General features: G+C 51.8%; 1 protein-coding gene across 5 annotated transcripts in view; it reads left to right on the top strand.

Annotated features, from left to right (window-relative positions):
- Neurl1 (neuralized E3 ubiquitin protein ligase 1) overlaps positions 1-23,499 on the top strand; it is a 70,115-nt gene that overhangs the window by 39,733 nt on the left and 6,883 nt on the right. For all 5 annotated transcript variants that reach the window (XM_074078383.1, XM_074078385.1, XM_074078386.1 and 2 more), the window contains exons 2-3: positions 10,388-10,629; positions 10,971-11,292. In XM_074078383.1, the coding sequence (XP_073934484.1) occupies positions 10,388-10,629; positions 10,971-11,292 (564 nt within the window). The remainder of the gene's footprint in view (positions 1-10,387; positions 10,630-10,970; positions 11,293-23,499) is intronic.

Here is a 23,499-nt window from a genome sequence, read left to right as displayed (position 1 = left end):
TGTCTAGCTGAGGTCACATGGGTGATGCCTCAGAGGGGATAACAGGTCTTGTTCCACTGGGTGGACTCCTCACTTCTCCTTTTTGGGTACTTAAAGCTTAAAACAGCAGCAGGGGAGGGCTGCTTATGGCCTTGGGCCCTGAGCTCGGTACACAGAAAGCCACCTGTCTCCTGGCAGCAGCCCTGGGGACTTAGACAGTGGAAGCTCCCAGAGCCTGGGGGTGTCTGCACCCTTCCCTCTACCCCTCTCTGGTCTTTGGGTTCAGGAAGGGCAGGCAGCAGGCCCATCCATTTTCACTCAGTCCAGTGCCTGGTGCTTAGTAGTGCCAGGTGGGGCTTGGTCAGTGAGGACGAGGGGCGACTGTAGAGCTGAAAGGGATATGGAGTGTCAGGAGGTAAGAGGAGGGGAACTGGGCCTGGCAGCTGAGCAGTGAGGCCAGGCAAGGGGTACAGGAAGAAGTGGGGCGGAGGCCTTGGTGAGAGTTGAAACACTGCTCTACTCCTGTTGATTGGTGTCTGTCCCTTCATGTGCTGGAGTCTTAGCACATTGGGGTCAGTAAGGTCTGCCTGCAGAGTTGGAGCAGTGATCAAGCAGGCCAGTGGATAACATGCCTAGCATGTGCTAAGTGTGGTGGCCTCTCATGAAGGCTCCTGCAGGCTTACATGTGCTCACCAACATGTCCACACATGTACCTGGCTGCCTCCGCCCCCTCAGCCCTAGCTGCACCCAGGACAGTGTTCCCTAGGAGCTCACATCTGCCATCAGGCACACCCCCACCTACTCTAGAAGTGAATATTTTGAGTCCAGCCCACATTGAAGGGGAAGGAGTCACACAAAGGTACAAAGGCCAGGAGATGGGTGAGGATCCCACAGACACCCACCTTGCAGTGATTGGGAGGATGAGACAAGATTGGATACAAAGGACATCGGGTGCAGTAACAAGAGAGATGAGCTGGGTATTGTGGCATACACCTATAATCTTAGCACTTGGTAGCTGAGGCAGGAGAATCATGAGTTCAAGGCCAGCTTGGGCTATATAGTGGTTTGAGACCAGACTGGGGCTACAGAATGAAATTCTGTCTCACTCTCCCTATCACCCCCCCCCACTCAAAAAAAAAGAGTCACCTCCATAGACTTCCTTTCTCCTTTTGTTCTAGTAACAGAGATAGAGGTGACTGTGGGTGTGTGCTTGTGAGTGTGTGTGTACTTGTGTAAGGGGAGCTTGGGGTGACCTGAGTGAGGTGCAGGGGTGCACCATTGCCTCCCTTCATTTTCTCAGGCCTGGCCTGAGTTTTGGGGTGACACTGGGACGAAAGGGATAGAGACAGCAAGCTGAGTCATCTGGAATCTCCTTCTGGAACCTTGAGGTGAGGTGGGAGAGGGAGGATGAAAACCGGTCCAGTCTCACAGAAGCACAGCTGCGTGCACATCTGGCTGCTTGGGAGTGTCAGGGTGAGTGAGTGAGAGGGCAAGAGGCTTGGCCTGGAGATGAACTTGGCTTTGGAGGTGATAATCCTGCTTGTTCCCGGTCACTGTCCTTTCCCCTACCTTGTCATCATGGTCCTGCAGTCCTCCAGGCAGTCACAGGACCTGCCACATGCATGAATAGGCACTGTGGGGAAAGGATAACACGTCTCCACATGCCCGGACATAAATGGCAAGGGAATGTGCACAAGGCTAAGAGATCTGGTGGAGTGGAGGGCAGGAGAGAGGGCGCTGAGCATGCTGGCTGCTAGTTGGGCCCACTGAGGAATCTCTGTGCAGTGTGATAGATCTGAGTTCAGAGCCTAGCTCCGCCTTTTACCAGCTATGTGACCTTGAGTCATTAGTTCTCAGAGCCTCGGTTTTCCTTACCTATAAAATGGGACTATCAGTACTATATTATCTGTTGCTACATTAAAAAATTACCCCAAAATAGCTCATTCAAACAACAAATATTTAATCATCTTGCAGCATGTGTGGTCAGGAAGCCTAGCATGGGTTAGCAAGGTGCCTCTGGCTTAATGTCTCTCATGCAGTTGCAGTCAGCGGTTGGCTGGGGCTGCAACTTCATCCGAAGTTTGCCTGGAGGGGATCCATTGCCAAACTTACAGTCATTGATAGTTCCCGGTCCCCACCTCATGGACTTCTCCACAGGGCTGTCTACAGCACGGCAGCTGGCCTCACAAAGGGGAGAGGCCAGAGAAAATAACTATGGAAGTAACAGTCTTTTTACAACCCAGTCTTGGGAGTGACATGCCATTACTTTCGCTTTATTTTATTTATTTATTTTTATTGTTTGGTGGTGCTGGGGTTTAAACTCAGGGCCTCATGCTTACTAGGTAGGAGTTCTACTACTTGAGCCACTCCACCAGCCCTGTTTTGTGTTGAGTATTTTTGAGACAGAGTCTTGTGAACTGTTTGCCTGGGCTGGCTTTGAACTCTGATCCTCCTGATCTCTGCTTTCTGAGTAGCTGGGATTACAGTCGTGAGCCACTGGTGCCTGGCTACTTTAGCTTTATTTTAGAAGTGAATACGGTTGGGTTCAGCCCACACTGAAGGAGAAGGGATCACACAAGGGCATGAAAACTAGGAGGTGGATGGGGATCTCTGGGGCCAAGGTAGAGATTGCTTTCCACAGACACCCACCTTGCAGGGATTGGGAAAGGGAGATGAGGTTGGATATGAAGGCCATCTGGTGCAGCGTCTGATATACAAGAATCAACTGTCATGGAAGAATCTTCCTTTCCTTGTCTCCATTGGCGATTATTGGGCATGTGGAGTTGTACTCACATGTGTAGCCCAGGGTCTTGGTGCTGGGCAGGGAAGGAAGCTCTCCCTTTATTCCCTTGCTTTTCTAATGTTTCCATTGGCTCCATTAACACCTGCCAATTAATTACTCAGTAGTTGGAAGAATCCCACACTGGCAATTCCTTCAACAGCTTTTATTGAGCACCTGCTATGTGCTTGGAGCTAGACTTTGGGAAAAACAGCAGTAAAAAACACAATGGTCTCTGCCCTTGGTAGGCTGGTTCACAGTCTACCAGGGGAACAGACAGACATGAAAAACCTTCCAGTCTTTTCCAGTCAGGAGACTGCTCTGCAGGTCAAAGTGGAACCCCCGTCCCCAATTCTTGTGAGGGTGGCATATACCCAGGCTCTCTCCGGATGTTGAAGAGATGAGCAGAGGTGTTACATGCAGAGAATATCTTTAGGGCATTTGGGCCTAATTCTGTGAATGACCCAGGATTGCCAAGGGCTTTGGTGATGGATGGTCTGCTTGGGGATGTACAGATGCTCAGGGTTCCAAGGCAGGGTCTCTAACTTGGTCTGGGAGTCAGAAAGAGTTCTGGGAGGGATCAAGGTTTGGGGAAGGAGGGAGAAAAAGGCAGGTGTGCTGTGGGAAGGTTGAGCTGTGCCTAGAGGTGGGAATGGTCAAAGGAGAGGCTTCTTTGACGCCTCAGGGGAGCCCACTCTGGCCCAGGTTTACAGTCATCTCCATCACCCAGGTCCTCCTTCCCACCTGCACTCTGTGCCATTCTCCCAAATTCTTTTCCTCAGAGGAAGTCCTGCTCAATGAATGCATATGAGCAGTCCAAATCAGGATCATCTCGCATGCTGAGATTAGGGGGTCTGGAATAAAGCAAGACTGAGGTTTGAGGCCTCCTGCTGGGCTGAGATGAGCTGATATTTCCTACTGTTGCTGTTGTTGCTTATGTTGGGGTCAGGTGTTAAAATTTCAGACTTGTTTTGCGTCTGTGAGGGTACCGGGTCATAACAACAGCCTGGAGAGGTAGGCGGGGCAGCTATGTTGAGCCTTGTTTTACAGAGAAAGCACTCAAGGTCTAGAGAAGCAAAGCAACTTGCTCAAAGGCACATGGCAAGTCTGTGGCCAGGCCAGGTTTTGAACCCAGGGCCTCCTGCCTTCAGTGCCCACACTCTTTGCTCTCTGTCCCCCACCCCATGCACAAAATGAGACAAGCCTTCTTTACAGGAGAGAATGATGAAACCAGCACTGATATCCGGAGCCAGAGGTTCAGAAAAAGGTGATCTCAAAAGCATCAGGACTCAGCTGAGCCTTCACAGATAGTGGGGTTTGCAGAGGCTCAGGTGGGGCAGGGAGAGGAGAGGCACGGGACAGAGGAGTTGGCTTGAGCACAGGTGTGGAGGTAGGAAAGCCAGAGTGATGTAACTCATAGTAATATTCATAAGACCAGCAATGACTTCCTGAGTTTTACATGTATCACCTCCTTTCATCCTCACAAGGATCCCATGAAGTCCTGCTGTGTGTCTGTTTTACAGATGAGAAAAGGGAGGCCTCAGAGGTCTCCCAGTTCAGGTCAGAGCTGCTGGGGTTCAGAGCTGGCCTCTGTACTCTGGCTCTATGATCTCGGCGTGTAACTTTGGGAGACAAGTCAGAACACTACTGTTGAGTGGTGTGGGGTTGGGTGCTGTCCCCGGAGTGAAAGTGCTATTGCTGCTTACGCCCCCTCCCTACCTGCCCTTGGCAGCCCAGCCAGGGAATTGGTCTCCACAGCGGATCTAGGCAGAGCTTGGTGGGGGGTGTGGGGAGGACAAGCTGGAGGCTATGTGTGTGCAGGCAGCTCCCATGGGACCCCAAGAGGGCAGCAATGTGTTCTGGAGCTGGCTGAGGGTCAGTCTGAGGACAGCCAGCTTGTGCTGGAAACTCGTAAATGCCCAGGAGGATGGACCTTGGAGGAGTCTCCATGTCAGCCACAGTCTCGCTGGGGGACCACTGAGGCTCCAAGCGCTCCTGTAAACCTGTCACTAAGGGGCCCTCCCTGGGCCCTCTGCCACTGTGGAGCACTTGTGCGACCCACACGTCCACTGCCTTGAGGCCCTTTGCTGGGGTGCTCCCCCCGCCTGGCTACAGGATCTCCTCTCTGCAGCCTGTCTCCTCTGTGCCCACCGTCTTGAACTCACGGGGAAATGATCTAGTGTCAGGTGCTGAGTCAGGTAAAGGACACTGGACATGGCATTGGAAGACCAAGGTTCAAGGCCAAATTCTGCCTCATAATTATTGTGTGACCTCAAGCCAATCGCTTAACTAGTCTGAATTACCACATTACACATTCCAAAATGGAGACCTGAAGGGCTTATAGTGCATTGTCAAGTGCTGGGAGGGAGTCCTGCCGCCAGCTGTCCCTTCTGGACCCTTGACACCAGAGCTGTGCCCAGGTTAATTCTCACTTTGCTTTCTGTTCTCCCTCCCACACCCACTGCCCAAGGATTTTCATGCTTGCTGAGATGGGGGAAGGACAAAGCAGAAGCAGGGACTCCAGAGTGACGAGCACCCTAGTCGGGGCCTCCACACTGGCCATCTCTGAGGGCACCATTCACACTGTAGTCCATGAGAGCAGCACACTTGGGAGGTTTGCAGGCCACAGCTTATGTGGCTGGACATAGTGGCCTGGCCAGAAGGGAAGTGATGAAGGCTGAGTTAGGGCTGTGACAACAGAATGGACAGGAGGGGACTGGACCCAGGGATGTTGATTTCTGAGGCAGATTGGCAGCCCAAGTACTCCCTAAATCTGGGGGCATGGGAGAGCACAATCAGGAGCTCATCTGGGGCCTGACAAATGGCCAGAGCCCATGGTCCAGAGCAGAAACTGCCCATCAGACCTGGGAGGTGAGATGACTCCATGGGTGGTGATCACAGAGCCAGCTAGAGCTCAGAGAGAGGGACTGGGAGCAGCTCTGTGGTGTCCTTGTGGCCTAGAAGACCACACCGGGGACAGGAGAAGACAGGCACTCCCATTCTCTGGGGACCAGGAATCGGTGTGGTGGTTTGTGGCTGCCCAAAGGCTGTCTTTCCACACCTACAGGGGACAGGGAACAGCACCCATTTCACCTCACAAATGTGGAAGGGACTTCTGGTTAAGGGTTAGAGTGGCAGGGCCATCTTGGCTTTGGAGGCCTCTTGGAAGATGGTCCAGGGCCTAGGCACTGTCTGGTACAGCGATAAGGATGCTTTGGTGGTCAGGAATTCCAGCCTCCCTCCTCTCTACTTTCAGGGAGCCCTGGCTTGTTACCTGCTGGGGCTTTTTGATTGAGGCATAATGTCTGTGCGATGAAAGTCACCCTTCAAAAGCATTTCAGTTTTGGACAACCATGTAAATTGTGTAATCCCTACCACCATGAAAACAGAGAACATTTCTGTTGCTGTGAGAACTTCCTTCAGGTCCCCATGTGATGAAGTCTCTTCCCTTCTCCCAAACCTGACACCCACTGATCTCTGCCTCTCCAGTGTTGCCTTTTCCCGAGTCACATGGATGGAATCACGCAGTAGGTGGCCTTTCATGTCTAGCTTCTTTCACTTAGCACACATTGGAGTCCTCCTCGTTGCTCTTTGATCCACACTTGTCCCCACATAGAGCAGTCACAGTGGAGACGCAGCACATTTTATTCATGGAAGCATATTTGAGCTGTTTCCAGTTTGGGGTGATTATGCATAATGCTGCTATACATTGCATGCAGGTTGTTGTTGGATGTATTTTCATCTCTTGGGGAAATGCCCAGACGTGTGAGTGCTTTGTGGTATAGGAGGCTTTTGACTGTAAGAAAATGCTGACATGTTCTGCACACTGGCTGCCCAGGCCATATCCCACCAGCAGAGGGCTGAGGACATTGTTTGCTTGTGTACATTTTGGAGGCATAGAATGCTTATCATAGAGGCAGCTTAACAGAATGCAGCCTGTCTCCCAGTGTGCCCCATGGCGGATTTTAGGTGACATATGGATGAGCTTTGGGGTAATGGGGTTTGAACTCAGGTCCTGGCGCTTGCTAGACAGACCCTCTACCACTTGAGCCATGCCCCCAGCCCTTTTTTGCTTTAGTTGTTTTTCAAGTAGGGTCTCATGTTCTTCCCAGAGGTCAGACTCAGACCAAGATCTTCCTACCTACGGCCTCCCGTGCACCACTGTGCCCATGTGTCTTACGTATACTGGTTTGTACGACCACGCATACGTGAATGCTTGCGTATGTGCACAACATAGGCTCCTGCTCATGGGGATTAAGGAGAAGGATGAGTGCTCCTTGCTGTGTTGCCAAACATTGGGATTGCCTCCATGTCTTCACAGGTGTGGTGTGTACCCACGAGTGGGTTTTATGGAGGACGCATGTGTGGGTGCACCTTGTGCCCCAGGACCAGGGTCCCCAGTGTCCGCCTCTTCCATCTGCTCTGCTGTCAGCCAGGGCATGGACCCTATGCTGTCCTCCCACTTCTCCCACCCAGCCTTGAGATTGGCAGGGGGTGTGTGCCCTGGGTCCTCCCTGTGGAGAGGAAGCCCTGGGGAGTGTCCCTCCAGGACCTGGACCTCTGGCCTCTGGGTGGCTCCACCAAATTTGCCTAGAGCCAGAGCTAGTCTTTGCTGGACTTTTGCCCAGGGCCCCAGGATCACAACAGAGATGGGTGGAAAGGAGAAGAGAGCTGAGGCCCTGCAGTGAGTACATGGGCTCTGGGTGGAGACTGGGGAAAGGGGACCCCAAAGGCCAGGCTCTAGCCAGCAGTTGAGCTCAGTGGGTTTTAAAAACCACCTTATCGGGCTGGTGGAAGTGGCTTAAGTGGTAGAGTTCTTGCTTAGCAAGAACGAGGCCCTGAGTTCCAGTCCCAGTACCGCAAAACAAAACAAAACAAAAACCAAGCAACCAGAATGCCTTATTACAGTACATGTGTAATATGATGAGTTTTAACATGTGTACATGCCTATGCTACCGTCCCCACAGTCACCCCCAAATGTTGCCTCATGCTTTCTGGTAATCCCTCCCTAGCTCCCCACTACTCCAGGCACCCATTTTCTGAGGCTTTTTTTTTTTTGAGAAAGGATCTTGCTATGTAGCCCAGACTGGCCTTGAACTCATGACCTCAACCTCCCAAGTGCTGGGATTACAGGTGTGGACCACCATGCCCGCTTGCTTCATGGAATCTGAAAAAGATGAGACGAGGTGGAAGGAGATGAAGGATTGTGACGGGAGCCGGTTCTGCAGTTGTCCCAGAGACTGTGGACTTTGTTATTAAATGATCTTATCACATCAGCATCATTATTTTATAATTTATCCATATCGTCGTTCCTATCTGCAGCTAGTTGCTTTTTTTTAAGGTGTATTTTAGTTTTGAATTAGCACACATTAGTAATACAAGGGGATTTCATTATGACAGTTCCACACATGTGCACCGTGTACCTTGAACAAGTGCACCCCTCATTATCTTCTTTTCCCCCTTTCCTCCTCCCACTCTTTGTGCGGTGGGTTTCACACTGTCTTTGTGTTGCATACTTTTCCACTGTAGAGACCTGCCTATCTTTCCACCTGGCAACTATTCTTTTTTCTTTATGCATTCATTTCTACTTAAGCAATGTGTATTGCCAGCAGGTATTTTTTGAAACCAAGACTCAAGCTGTGTCTGAGGTCAGCCTGAGCCCTTGGGCACTTTTTTCAAGCAGGATACCTCTAGCTCGTACCACCCTTTGCCCTTCACCCCAGTTGTACCCTTCCTGGGATGACCTCCTCTCTTCTACACTGTCCAGAGGCCACGCAGGAAAACTCCCAGACTGTCCTGGGGCTCTTCTGAGCGATTCCAGCCCTCCCGGCCTGATGGCTTTCAGAGCCCTTGCATCGTCCGTCAGGCAGTTCCAGAACATCTTGTCTCCTTGAAGAGAGCAAGGCGAGCCTTCCTCATGCCACTCCCACCTCTGGGGCCTGGCACACAGGAAGCTGCTCCAGAGAGGCCAGAGGACTTTGCACAGGGTTACACAGCCCTGGATGTGGAGCCCAGTGTCTGGGGCGTGCCAGAGAAAGAAGGAGCAAAGATGCAAAAAAGATGCAAAGTGATGCAAACCAAAGCCAGTGGCCTGAACAGAGGGCTTGGCCTCTGCCTTCCAGGACTCTGCTTTCCCTCCCCCTCCATCCCTGTCTGCATCTCTTTCCTCCCCCACGAACAGCATGGAAGGGGCTTGATGCTGACCGTGCCTCTCTGCGTTATTAAATTCCTTTCTCAGGGGACTAAAATTTGAAACGTCCCAGAAGGCTTCTGTCACATTGTGAGGTTTTCTACTCCTCCACCTCCTTCTTCCCTGTCCTCATGGCTCTCTTTCCTCAAGATGGCAAGATGGGAGTTGCCAGGCAAAGTGGAGCATTCCTGTAGTCCCAGCAACTTGGGAGGTGAAGGCAGGAGGCTCATGAGTATGAGGCCAGCCTGGGTAAAATTAGTGAGACTCTATTTCAAAAACAATACGCAAACAAAAGAGCCTGGGGGTTGGGGGTAGCTCAAGTAGCAGAGCACTTGCCTAGCACTCTTGAGGCCCTGGGTTTGACCCCCAATATTGAAAACAAACAAACAAATAAACAAAACCAAGTCCACTGCCTGTGGGACTGATGGGGCGCAGGTCCTGGGGAAGAAGGGGTGTCTTTAGTCCCCAGCCCATGTAGTAAGGATGCCCAGTTGTAGATGCTGGGGCAAAGGCCACTCACTGTGTCAAAGAAGGAAGTATCCTCCCGAAAGTCACAGCCAGTGGGTGACAGACAAGCCACCTGACACCTAGTCCTGCCCTCTTTCCTCTTCCTAGTCTGTCCTGGATGTCACGCTCATGTGTTTATGAAGCATCTGCTCCTCACCCAACCCTGCCCGTACTCTCTCCCTCTTTGGTAGAGCTGTCTGTGGTAGAAAGCACCGTGCCTTTGGCCAGTGCCCCAGATGCTACCAACACAGGTGGTGTAAAATAGGCTGAAGCTGGGGATGGGGGAAGGTGGCCCTGGGGGAGGCACGTGATGGGCATGGTGCCAGGGCTTATTGACCTGCAGTGGCCCCCATCCTGGCCTGCAGAGGCCCCCAGGGTTCCTCTATTGCAGCCCAGCCTCGCCAGCCCAGCCTCATCCTCTTCCCCTCCTCCGAGACTCTCCTGAGAAGCGACCTGCTTGTGGGTCCTCTTGGAGCCACCACTGTGTGCCATTTTGTATGATGACTTCCATCCCTTCTGAGACTACATGTATGTTTCATGTCTGTAGCTCCAGTGCCTAGGGCAAAGCTTGCTTTTCAGTAGCTATGCAATGAATCTTGAATAAGGTTAAAGGATGAATAAATGATGGTGGTGGTGACAGCGAATGGTGGTGGACGGTGGTGGTGGTGGTGACTTGTCACAGTGGGTGATGGTGAGAGGTGGTGGTGGTGGTAAGCACAAGTGGAAAGGAGGAGAGGGTAGATGGTGGTGGATAACAAAGCAGTAAAGGCAGATAGTGACTGGGGAGATGACAATGGGTATAGCAGGAGAGGATGTTGGTAACAGCTGGCTGTGGTGGAGGGTGGCACGTCTGCTTCTGCCCTTCCCTAGGGACCCTGCTGCGGCTCTTGGTCCTATGAAGTTCTCTGACTCTGTGGCTTGTTCCTTTGCAGACTCCATTGGGGGCCCCTTCCCCGTCGCCTCTCACCGATGCCACCACAAACAGAAGCACTGCCCCCCAGTGCTGTCCAGCGGGGGGCTCCCGACCACGCCACTGCTCTTCCACCCCCACACCAAGGGCTCCCAGATCCTCATGGACCTCAGCCACAAGGCTGTCAAGAGGCAGGCCAGTTTCTGCAACGCCATCACCTTCAGCAACCGCCCGGTGCTCATCTATGAGCAAGTTAGGCTGAAGGTGGGTCTCCTGGAACCCTCACCCGGCCTCTGGCCTCCCCCACAGCCTGGGCCTGCTGCCCCTGCCTTTAGCACCTAGGCCTCTTCTTTCCTTTCCACTGCTACCCTTCCCCTGTCCTTATTCTTGTCCCAGTCTTCCTATTCAATAAAGGCCACATTGACTCTCACCAGCCCATGGGAAGGCCCCCAGGGGAGGGAAGGACCTGAATGTGGGGTGAGCTGGCCCAGGACAGCCCCCTGAGAGTCTGCTGAGGGTGATCTGGAGAGTAGGGCATCTTCCCGTCCCTCTGGTCTGTCTGACCAAGGGGGAGCTGCTGGACTGAGGCCACCCCCTGCCACCAGATCACCAAGAAGCAGTGCTGCTGGAGCGGGGCCCTGCGGCTGGGCTTCACAAGCAAGGACCCGTCCTGCATCCACCCGGACTCGCTGCCCAAGTACGCCTGCCCTGACCTGGTGTCCCAGAGTGGCTTCTGGGCCAAGGCCCTGCCTGAGGAGTACGCCAGTGAAGGTAACATCATCGCTTTCTGGGTGGACAAGAAAGGTCGAGTCTTCTACCGCATCAACGACTCGGCTGTCATGCTCTTCTTCAACGGAGTCCGCGCGACTGACCCACTCTGGGCCCTGGTGGACGTTTATGGCCTCACTCGGGGCGTCCAGCTGCTGGGTGAGTGCCACCTCCTCTGGTTCCTTCAGTGCAGGGCACTTTCCAGGCACTGGACCTGATACTGCCCGTCAGGTGTGGGCCCTTAGTCTCAAGGCTAAGGGAGTCAGGGGCAGCCCCGGGGGTCCTCATGGGAACTGCAGAGAGCTCTTTTCTCCCAGCTGCAGCTTTGGCTAGTGGAGCCTTGGTGATATTTTGACCCTTGCAGCCCCTCAGGTTGGCCTGTCAGTAGGACACAACTTTCACCATCAGAAATGGCAGCCTCAAACCCCAGGCCTGGAGTCCTTAATCGCAGTAGCACTGTTTGTGGAGGGCTTTCTACAGGCTAGCACTTCATTATTGCCTGTTCTAATAGCAATCCTGGGAAGCCAACTCTGTTATTGCCAGAGACTCAAGTTCAGGGAGGCTAAGTCCCGCAGTGGTGAGTGGTGCAGTCAGCTTTCAGTGCTGAGTCTGCGCAGCTCCAAAGCCAGCTCTTAGCCCTGGCCTGCAGCCTCCTTGGAGCCTGGCTCCAACCCTACCCTAGAGCTTTCTGCAGGGATGTTGGGTAAAAGAGATGGGAGCAGGGAGCGGAAGGCACTGGGTGTGTGTGTGTGTGGGGGGTGTCGGCTAAGACCCTTGCAGCTGCTCCTAGCTACTGGGGGGTGGGGGGCAGAGATCAGGAGCACTGTGGTTTGAAGCCAGCCCTAGGCAAAATAGCTCTCGAGACATTATCTTGAAAATATCCAACACAAAAAGAAGGTGGCCTGGAATGTTAAGGGACATACATGGCAGCTGGAAGGAGCTTCAGAGAGCCTGACTTCTTAGTGTTCCACAGTGACTTTGAGGTGGGGCTAGAACCTAGTCCCTGGCTTCAGTACAGGATTTTCCCCACCTTGCGATACTTGTGCACATGTAGTCATGCACGCAGACTGTGGATACAGATCAGCCTGTTGGCAAACTGATTTTGTCAGAAGGCAGAGCCTGTCCAAGCCTCAGCTTCCTCATCTGTAAAATGAATCCATGAGAAGATTAAGTTAACGAGGCTGTGAGTGAAGTGTCCAGCTCTGTCCTGGGACTAAGTGTAAGTTCAACCAATGCTCATTCCTTCCATCTCCTATCCCTGGCCCCTTCCCCTTGCAGAGAAAAATGCCACCAAGGTGCTTGAAAACTTATTCCCCCTTCTTTTTGACTTCAGAGCCTAGAAACAGTGAAACTTTTCCTATCAAAACACTTTTATTTGAGTAAAAAGTCAGTGAAAGTAAAAACAAAGAAATGAAGTTTTTCTGTTTTTGAATTCCAAACACCAGGAGGCTGTTTTGATTAACTAACAGTTTGGGAACTTTCTGTTTTTCAAGTCAATAAAAGTGTTTCTGTATTCATGTTGACCTGTCCAGGGCCTGAAACGGGCTGTTCCTGGAGCCAGCCACATATGCAGGGTGCCCAGGCCAGCTGGGACAGGCTCTGTCCATCCCCTCTGTGTCCTGTCTGCACCTGCAGGGCCTCTACCTGCAGAAGTTTTATGCTGCAGAGATAGACAGACCCAGGTTGGAGCCTGGTCCCACCTGTGCCAGGCGCAGGACTCAGTTTCTTCTGTGCAATGGGGTGGTAATAACTGCTCTCAGGTTCTTTTGAAGTCTAGAAGGGTTGACTTAGGAGGAGTAGCTGACACACAGTAGGTGACCAGTGGCTGCCAGTCATCCCCACCTGCTGGCAGTGCTTAACCCAAAGTTCAAGTGAGTCTTTTCCCATTGTTCTGGTGTCCTCAGGGCCACACACTTCAAGGTAGTGGGGTCCCAAATCTTGAGTCTAAGCTCCAACTTGGCCATGCCTGTCTAACCTTAGCATTCTCATCTGTGAAGTGGTCATGAATCCTGAATTCCCCAGCCCTCTGCCACAGAGCGTGTCTGCTCTTGAGAAAGTCACAGTCTTGGGGGGGAAAAAGTCGAAGGAGGTGGAGCAACACTCTGGCTTGTCTCTAAGCAGAGTTCCCTTCCTCACTGTCCCCGCTCTGGCTTGAAGGTCCAGCTCAAAAGCTGTCTCCTTCCTGAGGCCTTCCCTGCAGAATTCTCTTCTCTAGCCTGTGTCTACCCCACAGTGTCTTTGCTTCTCGTAGTTTGGGGTCCTCAGTCTGTTCCCACAAGACTGGAGGGCTCCGAGGGAGGAAGCTATGTCCGTCCCAGCCTGGCCTGTGGGCAACGCTGCATGATGTTTGCAGGGTGGGAGGGAGAGTGGAGGACAGGAAGCTTGTTAGATGGAGGAAAGGGCAGGTGGGAGGGGGCTGAGGTGGACCAGACAGTCCCAAGCTTGCTGGGCAGTGAGGGAGGCGAAGCAGACGCTCTGGACACAATGAGGGCACAACCCAGAGAGGGTAGTAAATTGCTAAGCAATGTGGTCATAGGATCCCTTCCATCTGCCGAGACACTTTCCGTCCGGTTAACTCACTTAACCTCGAGGCAACAGGCTTGGATGGGAGCATTTTTTATCCCCATTTGGCAGGGAGAAAACTGAGGCCCATGGAGGGCCTGGCCTGTCCATGTGGGGATGTGGCAGAACCGGGACTGTACTGGATGTTCTCAGACAAGAGCAATGCCTTTCCCATTACCGTCCAGCAGGTTTAAACATAAAAGGAGGCAGGAAATCAGGAGGCGCATGTTAGCACAGGAAGGTGAAGTCTAGGAAGGCTTTTTGGAAGAGGAGTCTGGGACTGGGCCTCCATACTTCAGGAGACTCTGGATAGATGGAATGAAGCTAAGCATGCCAGGTGACATGGGTTTTCTGACCCTCAGGCGCCAAGGAGTCTGCGGGGCCCCACGGGCAGCCTGACCTGGATTGGCCAGTTCCTGTCCTTTGACTATAAATGGGTTTGTTCAGAGGAGTTCAGTTGCCTTTGGATTTCCCAGCAGCCTCTCTGCACCCGATAAGGCTGGGGCCCCAATGATTCCCATCCCAGCCATAAATCACCATAATCCTTGGCATTTTCTGACACCGATATGGCCCCTACATTCAATTAGCAGATTAAAATGTCTCTTCATTTTTGTTTTTGCTAAGTTGATTTGTGTGTGAGCGTGTGTAAAAAGAAGAGGAAGATCCATGGACAGAGTGATCCATCCAAGAGATCTGAGATGGGCTGGCCCCTTATTCCTTCCTTTGGGGCAGTGCCCTGTGCTCTGGGACATGCCTGCCGCTCTGCACAGATTCATGCTCCGTTTCCTTCTCTCTCCCCCACCAGCATTGCTTGCCACACCACTACATCTGTATCTTTCTTTCTTTTTTGAGACAGGCTCTTTCTGAGTTAGTCCAGGTTGGCCTTGAACTTGCAATCCTCCTGCCTTGCCTCCCAAGTGCCGGATTACAGATGTGCGTCACCACACCTGGCACATCTATATCTTTCAAGCCTCCCCCTCCCCCCAACCTCAATCCTGATTCTTTTCCTGGTAGCTATTATCTCTTCTCTGTTCTCTGTCTTGGTGGCTCTGAGAATGGGCCTTTCTTGAGGTGGTAACCCCCCAAACCAGTATCTGATCTTTAGTGACTTCCTGCCAAACCTGCCACTGTTCCCTCCTGCTTCCGTCTGGAACCAAAGCCATCCACACCTCATCTGGCCAGTGTCCTGTCCTCAGATCAGAGGCACCCTAAGTGCCTGGCACATAGTGTATATAGTAGGTGTACACACAGTAAGTAGACTAGTCAGGCCATGGACAGTGAGCTGTGTCCCTGCAGGAGTGGAGCCAGAGAAGCTTGTGTCTCCCCCTCCCTTCCTTGACTGCAACCCAGGGCCCCACTGGGGCCAGTGCCATGGCTAGTAGGCCGGCCCCAGGCCTTCCAGTCTCCATCCCCATGTGCTAGAGGCCGGCAGCCCACCCTCTTTCCTGCAGGCTTCCTGGCCCAAGCCTGGGCTGTTATCTCCAAGAATAACAGCTTCCTACCTCCAGGAAGAAGGACCCGCCAGGGACTAAATAAACACATTTTATGGGGTGATTAATACTAGGACAGATAAACTCCTATCCCAGATTTTTAAGGTCTCCTTGCTCCTCTCAGAAATGTGAACTTGATAGTGGCCCATGCCTGTAGTCCCAGCACTCATGAGGCTGAGGCGGCAGGATTGCAAGTTCGAGGCCAGCCCGGTCTCCATAGTGAGACCCCGTTTCAAAAAGAAAAATAATTAAAAAAATTAACTAACTCGTATAGAGCAACCGTGGTTCTGGCAAAAGGCTGGTGAGCATAGACTCCACTCACAAGGTGCCACTGTACATGCCTCTGAGCCCCCCATGGCTTGGACACTTTTTGATGGAGGGTGGGTAGAGAAAGAATTGAAAACCTAGCCCTGCTTCTCAGAGTTGTTACACTGCGGGGTATGCCCTGTAATTGCTGTGAGGTGACATAAATCCAATTCTGCAATTAAGCATGGCCTGAAGAGTACATCTATAGGGTGTGACTGGGGAGCAATCCAGGAGGACTTCCCATAGGAGATGAATTTCAAATCAGGAACCTAAGAAGGTGAAAAGGCTGGAGCAGTTGAGGGAACACTTTAGCCAGGTTGGGGGGTGTGCCGGGCCACAGAGGTGGGAATGAGCAGCAGTAGGGGATAGGTCCTTGAGGGGAGGGGTGAAGTGGAAAGGCAGTGGGTGACTTGGGGGGTGAGAGGTGTGTGTCCCAGCTGATCCAGACAGAAGGCCAGTGTGGCAAGACCCAGTGTGCATCAGCCATCAGTGTGCTGGTGGCTGAGCCCAGGAGGGCAGCTGGTGGGGTTCCCAGGAACTCACCATCCCCCCAGTGCATAGCTCCCCACTTGCACACTGAGAAGTATGGAGACGCTCAGGTAGCTTTCGGAGGCCAGGCTGTTCCTAGCCAGTTGTCCTGGGTGTCCCAGCCTTGCAGCCCTGCACTGAGAGCCCCTGTTCCCCTGGAGATAAAACCCAGGTCAGGCTTGTCCAGTAGCTTGGCTTGGAGAGTACACACCAGCCCAGGACCACGCTGCCATGTGGGCCCTCGGCTTCCAGGCTGAACCAATATTTACTCTTACCCTGGCTGCTGGGGCCAAGAGGCAAATATTAGGTTAAGGAGCCTGCGCCAGCCCTTGGGATGGGGGTGGGGGAGTAGTGGATGCTGATTGTGGTTTTGTCTTGACAATTTTCCCTCCATTTTCATTTAAAAACAAAACAAAACAAAAAAAGTCTTGCTGTTCTTCCTGCTTCACAGAGCCTTCCAGACACTTCTGCCTACCTCAAATCCTGCCAATAAGATCAAGGCCCCACACCCAATCCTCCCCTCCAACAGGAATCCCTCCCAGACTTCCCCTGTTCAGGATGAGCCTTCCTCCTCTTGAGCTCCTGGGACACTTGCAGATCCAAGTGATCGGGGCTGCTTTGCATTGTATATTGTCCTGCTTGCTAAGAAGACAGCAGACATCTTCTTTGTACCTAAAGGAATTTATTATAATGCCCATTTTGCTGACAAGGACTGCAAAAAACCTAGGCTTAGAAAGTTCTGGTAACTCTCCCAAAGACCCACAGCTAGTAGTTGGTGGTTGGAATGTGAACCAAGAACCTAGGCTGCGTAACCTCCCAGCTTCTCCAGGTGTGAGTCCCTTGGCACCTAGGCCCTCTTGTGTTCCAGAACAGGGAGTGTGGGAGTTCAAGGTAGCTTGGCTACACATGCTGGGTACGGATAGGCCACCAGGGCCCCAGCAATGCTGGTACAAGCAAGAGAGGAAGTGGGGTCCCGGGGTGCCTGATTTGGTGACTTGGGTAGGTCTGCTACTTGGTATTCCCTGGAGCCTCTGGGGGGCTTCTTTGGCTGCTCTCCAGGGAACAAGCTTGGGCAGTTTCTCACGTACAGAAATGGCAATTTCCTGTTTCCACCTATATCTCTGGTTCAAGATGTTGTTCAGTGGACCTTGGAGAGACCTGGGGGGCTCAGAGCAGGGCATGTGTGTAGGGAGGAGCTGGGCCTTTCTGAAGCAGGAGAGCAATTAAATCGAGACTTAGCCACTCAGTAGCAGTGGTCACTTTCTCAGCTCCTCTGTGCCTTGGCCTCCTTGTGGATTATTTGGGCATCATTGTACACACCCCACTTAGCCCAGCGATGTCCATGAGGCTCACAGAGACGCAGAAGTGTCTGTAAAGTGAGAACACTCTTATCTTTAGGTTAAAGGGCAATACCTAATTTACCACCCCCACCCTTACCAGCAGAAAGGGACCCCCTCCAAGCCAGTCCTCCAACTGGAAGAAACACCATGCAATCTAAGTTCTTTCTTGAAACAATGTCTGTGGCTCTCCAGTTGGGCCCCTTGGATTCCTGGGGTTCCCCAGATGTGTCTCCAAGGAAGCCTCCGAGGGAGGGTGAGAGCCAGGCTCTGGCTCTTCACCCAGAGCTTGAGTTCTGTGGGACAAATAAGATTCCACTGTCTTTAAAAAAGAAAGTTTGAGGGTCACTAGACCTAAGGGTTGTGAGAGTAAGAGTCTGTGACTGAGTGATTATGGAAGATTCCACGCTTCTCTGGGTGGAATCAATGTGCTCAAAAAGCACATTTCTCCCAGCTTTCCTGTGGTTGGGTTGAAAGGGAAAGGGTGGAGGAGGGTGTGGGTTTCGGGGTGCCACCTGGGAGGTAGGTGGAGAAGCCCCTTGTCTGCCTGAGCCAGCTATGCACCCCCTCCCCGGCTCCTTCCCCTGCCCGTGCCAGCTGCAGGCGGGCAGGAGGATGTTTATGGCGACAGTAAATGGGTTGGCAGCGCCTTCCAAACAGGGGCTGAAGATAGCGGCCAGGCGGCCTGTGGCTGCAGGCGGCTGTGGGTAAAGATTACCCAGAGCTCCACTCCGGATGTGACAGTCCAAACAAACAAGACTCCGCGCTGATGGCGGGTCTGCTTCAAAGGAGGTCCCTGCGCCTCTGTCAGCTCACACGGCTGGCCATGTGTGGGGGGGCCTGGTGGCCTCTGGGCCAGAGGTGCCCTAGGCCCTCTCTCCTCCTTTGCTCAGATGGTTCTCAGGCACTTGCCAGCAGTGATCCACCCTTGTGCCTCTGTCTGTCTGTCAGTCCAAACCCCATCCTTCTACCCAGGTAGAGCCCTGTTTCTTCCTGGACCCGCTTCAAAACAGGACAGGGATTTCAGCCTCAGTTGAAGTGCTGTGTTCTAAAGGGGACATTTATTCCAAGAGAGAAAGACTCAGAGGGGCCCCAAGTGGGTGTAGTACATGGGTCCACGCAGGTTTGTTTTGTTGTTGTTGTTGTTGTTGTTTTGAGACAGAAGTCTCACTGTGTAGCCCAGGCCGGCCTCATGATTCTCCTGAATGCTGGAATTACAGGCATGTGGCACCATGCCTATCTCTGAGGAGAGCTATCCTGATTCAGAGATAGAGGCTAATAGTCTTTTTGCAAGGTGATAAGCTTCCTGTCCCCAGGGGCATTCTAGCCAGGCAGAGTGAGAACTTGGCAGGGCACCTGGATTTCCTAGCTCCTTAGCTCCTCAGGCCCACCGAGGTCCACCCAACCTGGGATGTGAAGCCTTGTAACCAAATCATGTTCGGATAGCTTCATGCATCCAAGCCTGGGCCCTCCCTGAAGCCACTGATGACCCGGGCAGGTCCTGGCTTCTCTTCTGCCCAGGCCCCCTGCCTAGGGCTGGGCACACAGTGAGTCAGTGAGTGGGGGGCCTGGTAGGTCCTGGTTATTTCTGCTCTAGCCCAGGTTGCCTGCAGAGCCACTCCCAGGCCCAAGAGTTACAGGAGTTGAAGGGACATGTAGCAGAGCCAGCAGACTATCCCCTCATGTCATCTCAAGTGGGCAGAGTGTCCTGCACCGATTATGTAACTTGTTGCTTCCAAATGTGAGGCTACCATGTTGCTTGTGGTTCCAGGTCCTCTCAGGACTGGGAGCCGGACATGACCCTGACCTCCATCTTGGTGAAGGCTCACTCAGCCAGGACCTTTGCTGTCCACCACGTGAAGAGCGCTCCTCCATCTCGGGTTTCATCTATTTCAGGCTCTGTGCAGCTGGCCCACTGTTGGGACAGTTATTTTGGAGCCTGCTGGCCATCAGCAGCTGCTCCTGCGCAAGGGGTGGAGGGGAAGAGAGAGAGGACATTTTTGGGCTGGGCACCAACACTGGGCTTTGTGCCGTGTTTAGTTGTTTCCAGCAGCTCTCAGGCCCCCTCAACTCCCAGCTCCAGCCATATTTCAAACAAGGCCAAAGGGTCACTTTTCTTGCTCCTCTCTCTCTCTCTGCAGTCCTCCACTGTTTCTCCTTTTCTTCTTTCCCCTATAATCTTTTTTTTTTTTTTTTGTGGTACTAGGGTTTGAACTCAGGGCCTCACGCTTACTAGTTAGGCACTCTATCACTCGAGTCACTCCACTAGCCCTTTTTTGTGTTGAATATTTTCGAGAGAGGCTCTTGGGAACTATTTGGGCTGGCTTTGAACTTTGATCCTCTTGATGTCTGCCTTCTGAGTAGCTACAATTACGGGTGTGAGCCACCAGCGCTGGCTAGCTGCATTTTTAGTTCTTTAGTTTACTTCTGGATCTTTAGTTCTTTAATTTACTTCTGGATTTTCAGTTCTTTAATTTACTTCTGGATCTTTAGTTGGTGATTTCATTCAAGAATATTTCTTGGGTCCCCATCACAACCGATGTAAAGTCCTACATTAGGGTCAGAGTTGATGGCTGAGTATAGTTGGGTCTTACTTTGGTTCACAAACTCGGCCCTGAGTTATCAGAGACTTTCATCAGGGGCTGTGTTCTACCTCTCCTTCTGCTATGGCATGTCAAGGCAGGCACCCGCCTCCAGGTGAGCCACTTTGGAAACTGTAAGGAAACAGTGGGACATTTAAACCCAGGCCCGAGGCACCCCAGAGTTCATGCACTTTCTTCTGAAGCCTGATGTGTAAACGATACTAACAATGGCGGAGCATATTAACCTAATTAACCTAATGATTATTATGCACAGGTGTTCTGCTAGGTATCCAATGGCTTCATTCCATTTCTTCTTCTGCATCCCTTCTAAGGCAAGGTTAGAACACAGATTTTATATAAAGCAGTGTGTGAAGATCTCACTGCTGAAGAAGAGAGGTTAAAGAAATTAAGCGACTTGTCCTAGTTTATAGTCTGGTTAAAAGGAAATGGCAGGATGAGGATTTTAACCCAGGCTGATGACTTCAAATTCAGTGTACTCAACTAGGTTCCTATCAGAATGGATTTCAGTATACTGCCTACCAGTGTATGGATTTTGTTTACTGAAAAACCCCAGAGTACTCTTAGGTTGCATTATTAGAAGTACAGTACATATGTCATTGGAGGTGATAGTGACTTGAGCTGTTTAGAGCACATCTGGAGTACTGTCTGCATCTGTTCACTGTCTAGGAGTTGGGAAAGTGTATAGGCAGTCTGAGTATTCCCAGAGAATAGGTGTCTTCAGTATGGATTGCTAGTCCAGGTGGTGGTGGATTAAATACAGGGAGGTGGAAACACTTCCTCTTCCTCCTCTTTTTGTGGTACTGGGGATTGAACTCAGGACTTTAAACCTACTAGGCAAGAACACTACCTCTTAAGCCATGCCCCACCCCCTGTCCTTTTCCTTTTAGTTTATTTTTCAGATAGAGTCTTATGCCCAAGTGAGCCTCAGATAGCAATCCTCCTACCTTTGCCTCCCAAGAAGCTGGGATTGCAGGTGTGCAACACCACTCCTGGCCCAAGGAAATGCTTTCTTAAAGACAGAGCAGCTCACCAATGACTCGGTTGCCTGGGCGATAGTGAACACCCAAGAGTGGCATATTCATGTAGAAGAGGACTCCTGAAGGGGCAGAGACCGGGGTAGTTCACACCCAGCCCTGCTCAGAGATTAGGGCCCTGCTTGTTTATTGAACCCCAATGTCCCCAAATTTGGCTGGTGCTACTGTAGGTCATGGCATGGCCTGCCTAGCTCCAGGACTCTGGACTGAGTCCTGAGGGTGTGGCGTTGGGGCAGGGTGGGGTAGGGAGTGTGGTGATGCATATGTAGGTGGGCCCAGGTGACAGTCTTGTTCCCATAGGCCCTGACCGGGTATCTCTGAGCAACTGATCCTTCTCCCTGCTGTTCCCTCCCTTCACTCACCTCTTCAATTCCCCAGAGTCCCCAAGGGCCAGTGGCTGGAATTCCTGAGGGATTGGGGAACAGGGACTGTTCCCCAGGGCCCAGTCAGCCCCAGGCCCTCCATGCAATTGTTGCAGGGCCCTCGCCCCTGCCTCTGCGTGGCCCCCAGCTGCTCTGCACAGCTGCTGTCAGAGTCAATTCGCTGGAATAATCATATTTTCCGGTTGGCTCCCTCCTCCTTGCCAGCACAATGCTGGGAAACCCCAACCAGCCAGGCCCCAGGAGGCTTCCAGAACAGCACCCGAACCTCGCCAGGCCAGACAGCACAGTTCCTGGAAGGGGGGGGGGGAGGGCACAAGAGCTGGGAGGCTCCGTTTCTGTATTCAGCTGGAGCCCAATTGTAGCCTCTGCTGTCCTTACTAACTCAGTTCTCCTGACACCCCAGCCATCCTTACCCAGCAAGGCCCAGAGAAAAGGCTCCTAGGAAGGTGCCTGGCCGTGATTTCGCTCGCTGAAGTGCCAGCCTAATTGGGGGGGACACTGACTCTGCAAAAAGGGTTCGATCAAAGCTGGCCTGGAAGTGGAGGAGTGTAGGGGCGGACCTCCAATCTTGGGTCTACTGTTTGGTGACAGTCACTCAACACCCCTGAGCTTTATCTGTGACATGGGGATTCCTTTAAGAATGAAATGCAGGGGTCATTCATAGCACATGACTTTGACTGTAAGTTACCGTAGGGGTCTCCAGAAAGCTGGACAGACAGTTATAAAAAGAATGGAAATGGCTTTCAGTATGAAAGGCAGGTGTTCAGGACACAGCAAGTGAAAACAATAAATTATGAAAAAGGAAATCTGTGTAGCATGTTCTTAGCCTGGAGTCCACACCTGGAAATTACCCACAGAATTTCAGGGGAGATAGGTCAAACAAAGTTATTATCACATTTTCAAAGTGGCTTATTACTCATAAAAGGTTAAGAACTTACTGGTGTTTACATAGCACAACTCAAGTTTTACATTAAAAAAAAAAGTAACCAAAAATACATTTTAAAAGTCTATAGTCTCAGGCTGGTGGAGTGGCTCAAGTGGTAGAGCATATGCCTAGCAAGAGTGAGACCCTCAGTTCAAACACCAGTACCACCAAAAACAAACAAAACCAAAAACCAAACCAAACCAAAAAGTCTATAGTCTCAGAATGGCGGAGTGGCTCAAGTGGTAGAGCACAAGGCCCTGAGTTTAAACCCCAGTGCCGCTGAAACCCCCCCCAAAATCTACAATGTCATAATCCAAACATTAAAAGTGCTTTTCTCTGGGAGGTGGGCTGATAGGCCATTGTTTTCTTTTTGCTGAGCTGTATTTTCTACAAAATACAGTTTGTCTTACTTTCTGGTTAAAAAGAAAGTTTGACTCCCAGTGAAGTCTCTCTCAGAAGCAACTCTTGCATGAACTTCTAAACTTCTCTCAACCCCAGTGTCCTTCTGTGGCAACAGTAACCTCAAAAGTTAAGTGTGAGGGTTGCATGGGACAGTTTAGTTAGGAGGATGGGGGGTGTCTGTCTGGCCTCCAGAGTGTTAAGAGTCCTCACTAACTACTGTTCACCTACTAAGTGCTGTACTTGCGGCATGAAGAAGGGAGGTCACTGGGTTAAATTTTAAGAAAAGTTTTTCTCCCCTGGATGGTGGTAGGGGGTGGTGGGGGACCTGGGGATTAACCCAGGGCCTCTGCTAAAAACAAACAAACAAACAAACAAAAAGAATCATTCTTTTAAAATTATGAATCTCAGCCAGGCGCCGGTGGCTCACGTCTGGAATCCGAGCCACTCAGGGGGCAGACATCAAGGAGGAAGCCAACCCCAGGGGCAAATAGTTTGTAAGACCCTATCACGAAAAAACCCATCACAAAAAAAGTGCTGGTGGAGTGGTTCAAACCCCAGTTCTGCAAAAAATAAAATGAAATAAATTATAAGTTCTGTACGCTCACTGAAGCATTTTGAAGCAACCGGATGGCCTTGACCTTGGCGTTTTCCGACCCCAATCCGTTATTTAAACCGTAGATTCCTGCGCCACCTTGCTTCCTGATTTTGCTCCTCAGTTTATGTCACAAGCATTTTCGATGCCATTAAGCACTGGCCGAGCATGTGGGCGGCGTGGCTGTGACGGTCGCCCTCTCTC

Source organism: Castor canadensis, chromosome 7 (genome assembly GCF_047511655.1).
Source record: "Castor canadensis chromosome 7, mCasCan1.hap1v2, whole genome shotgun sequence".
NCBI classification, from domain to species: domain Eukaryota; kingdom Metazoa; phylum Chordata; class Mammalia; order Rodentia; family Castoridae; genus Castor; species Castor canadensis.
Note: the sequence above shows the minus strand (reverse complement) of the source record. Positions and strands in the feature narration are given on the sequence as shown.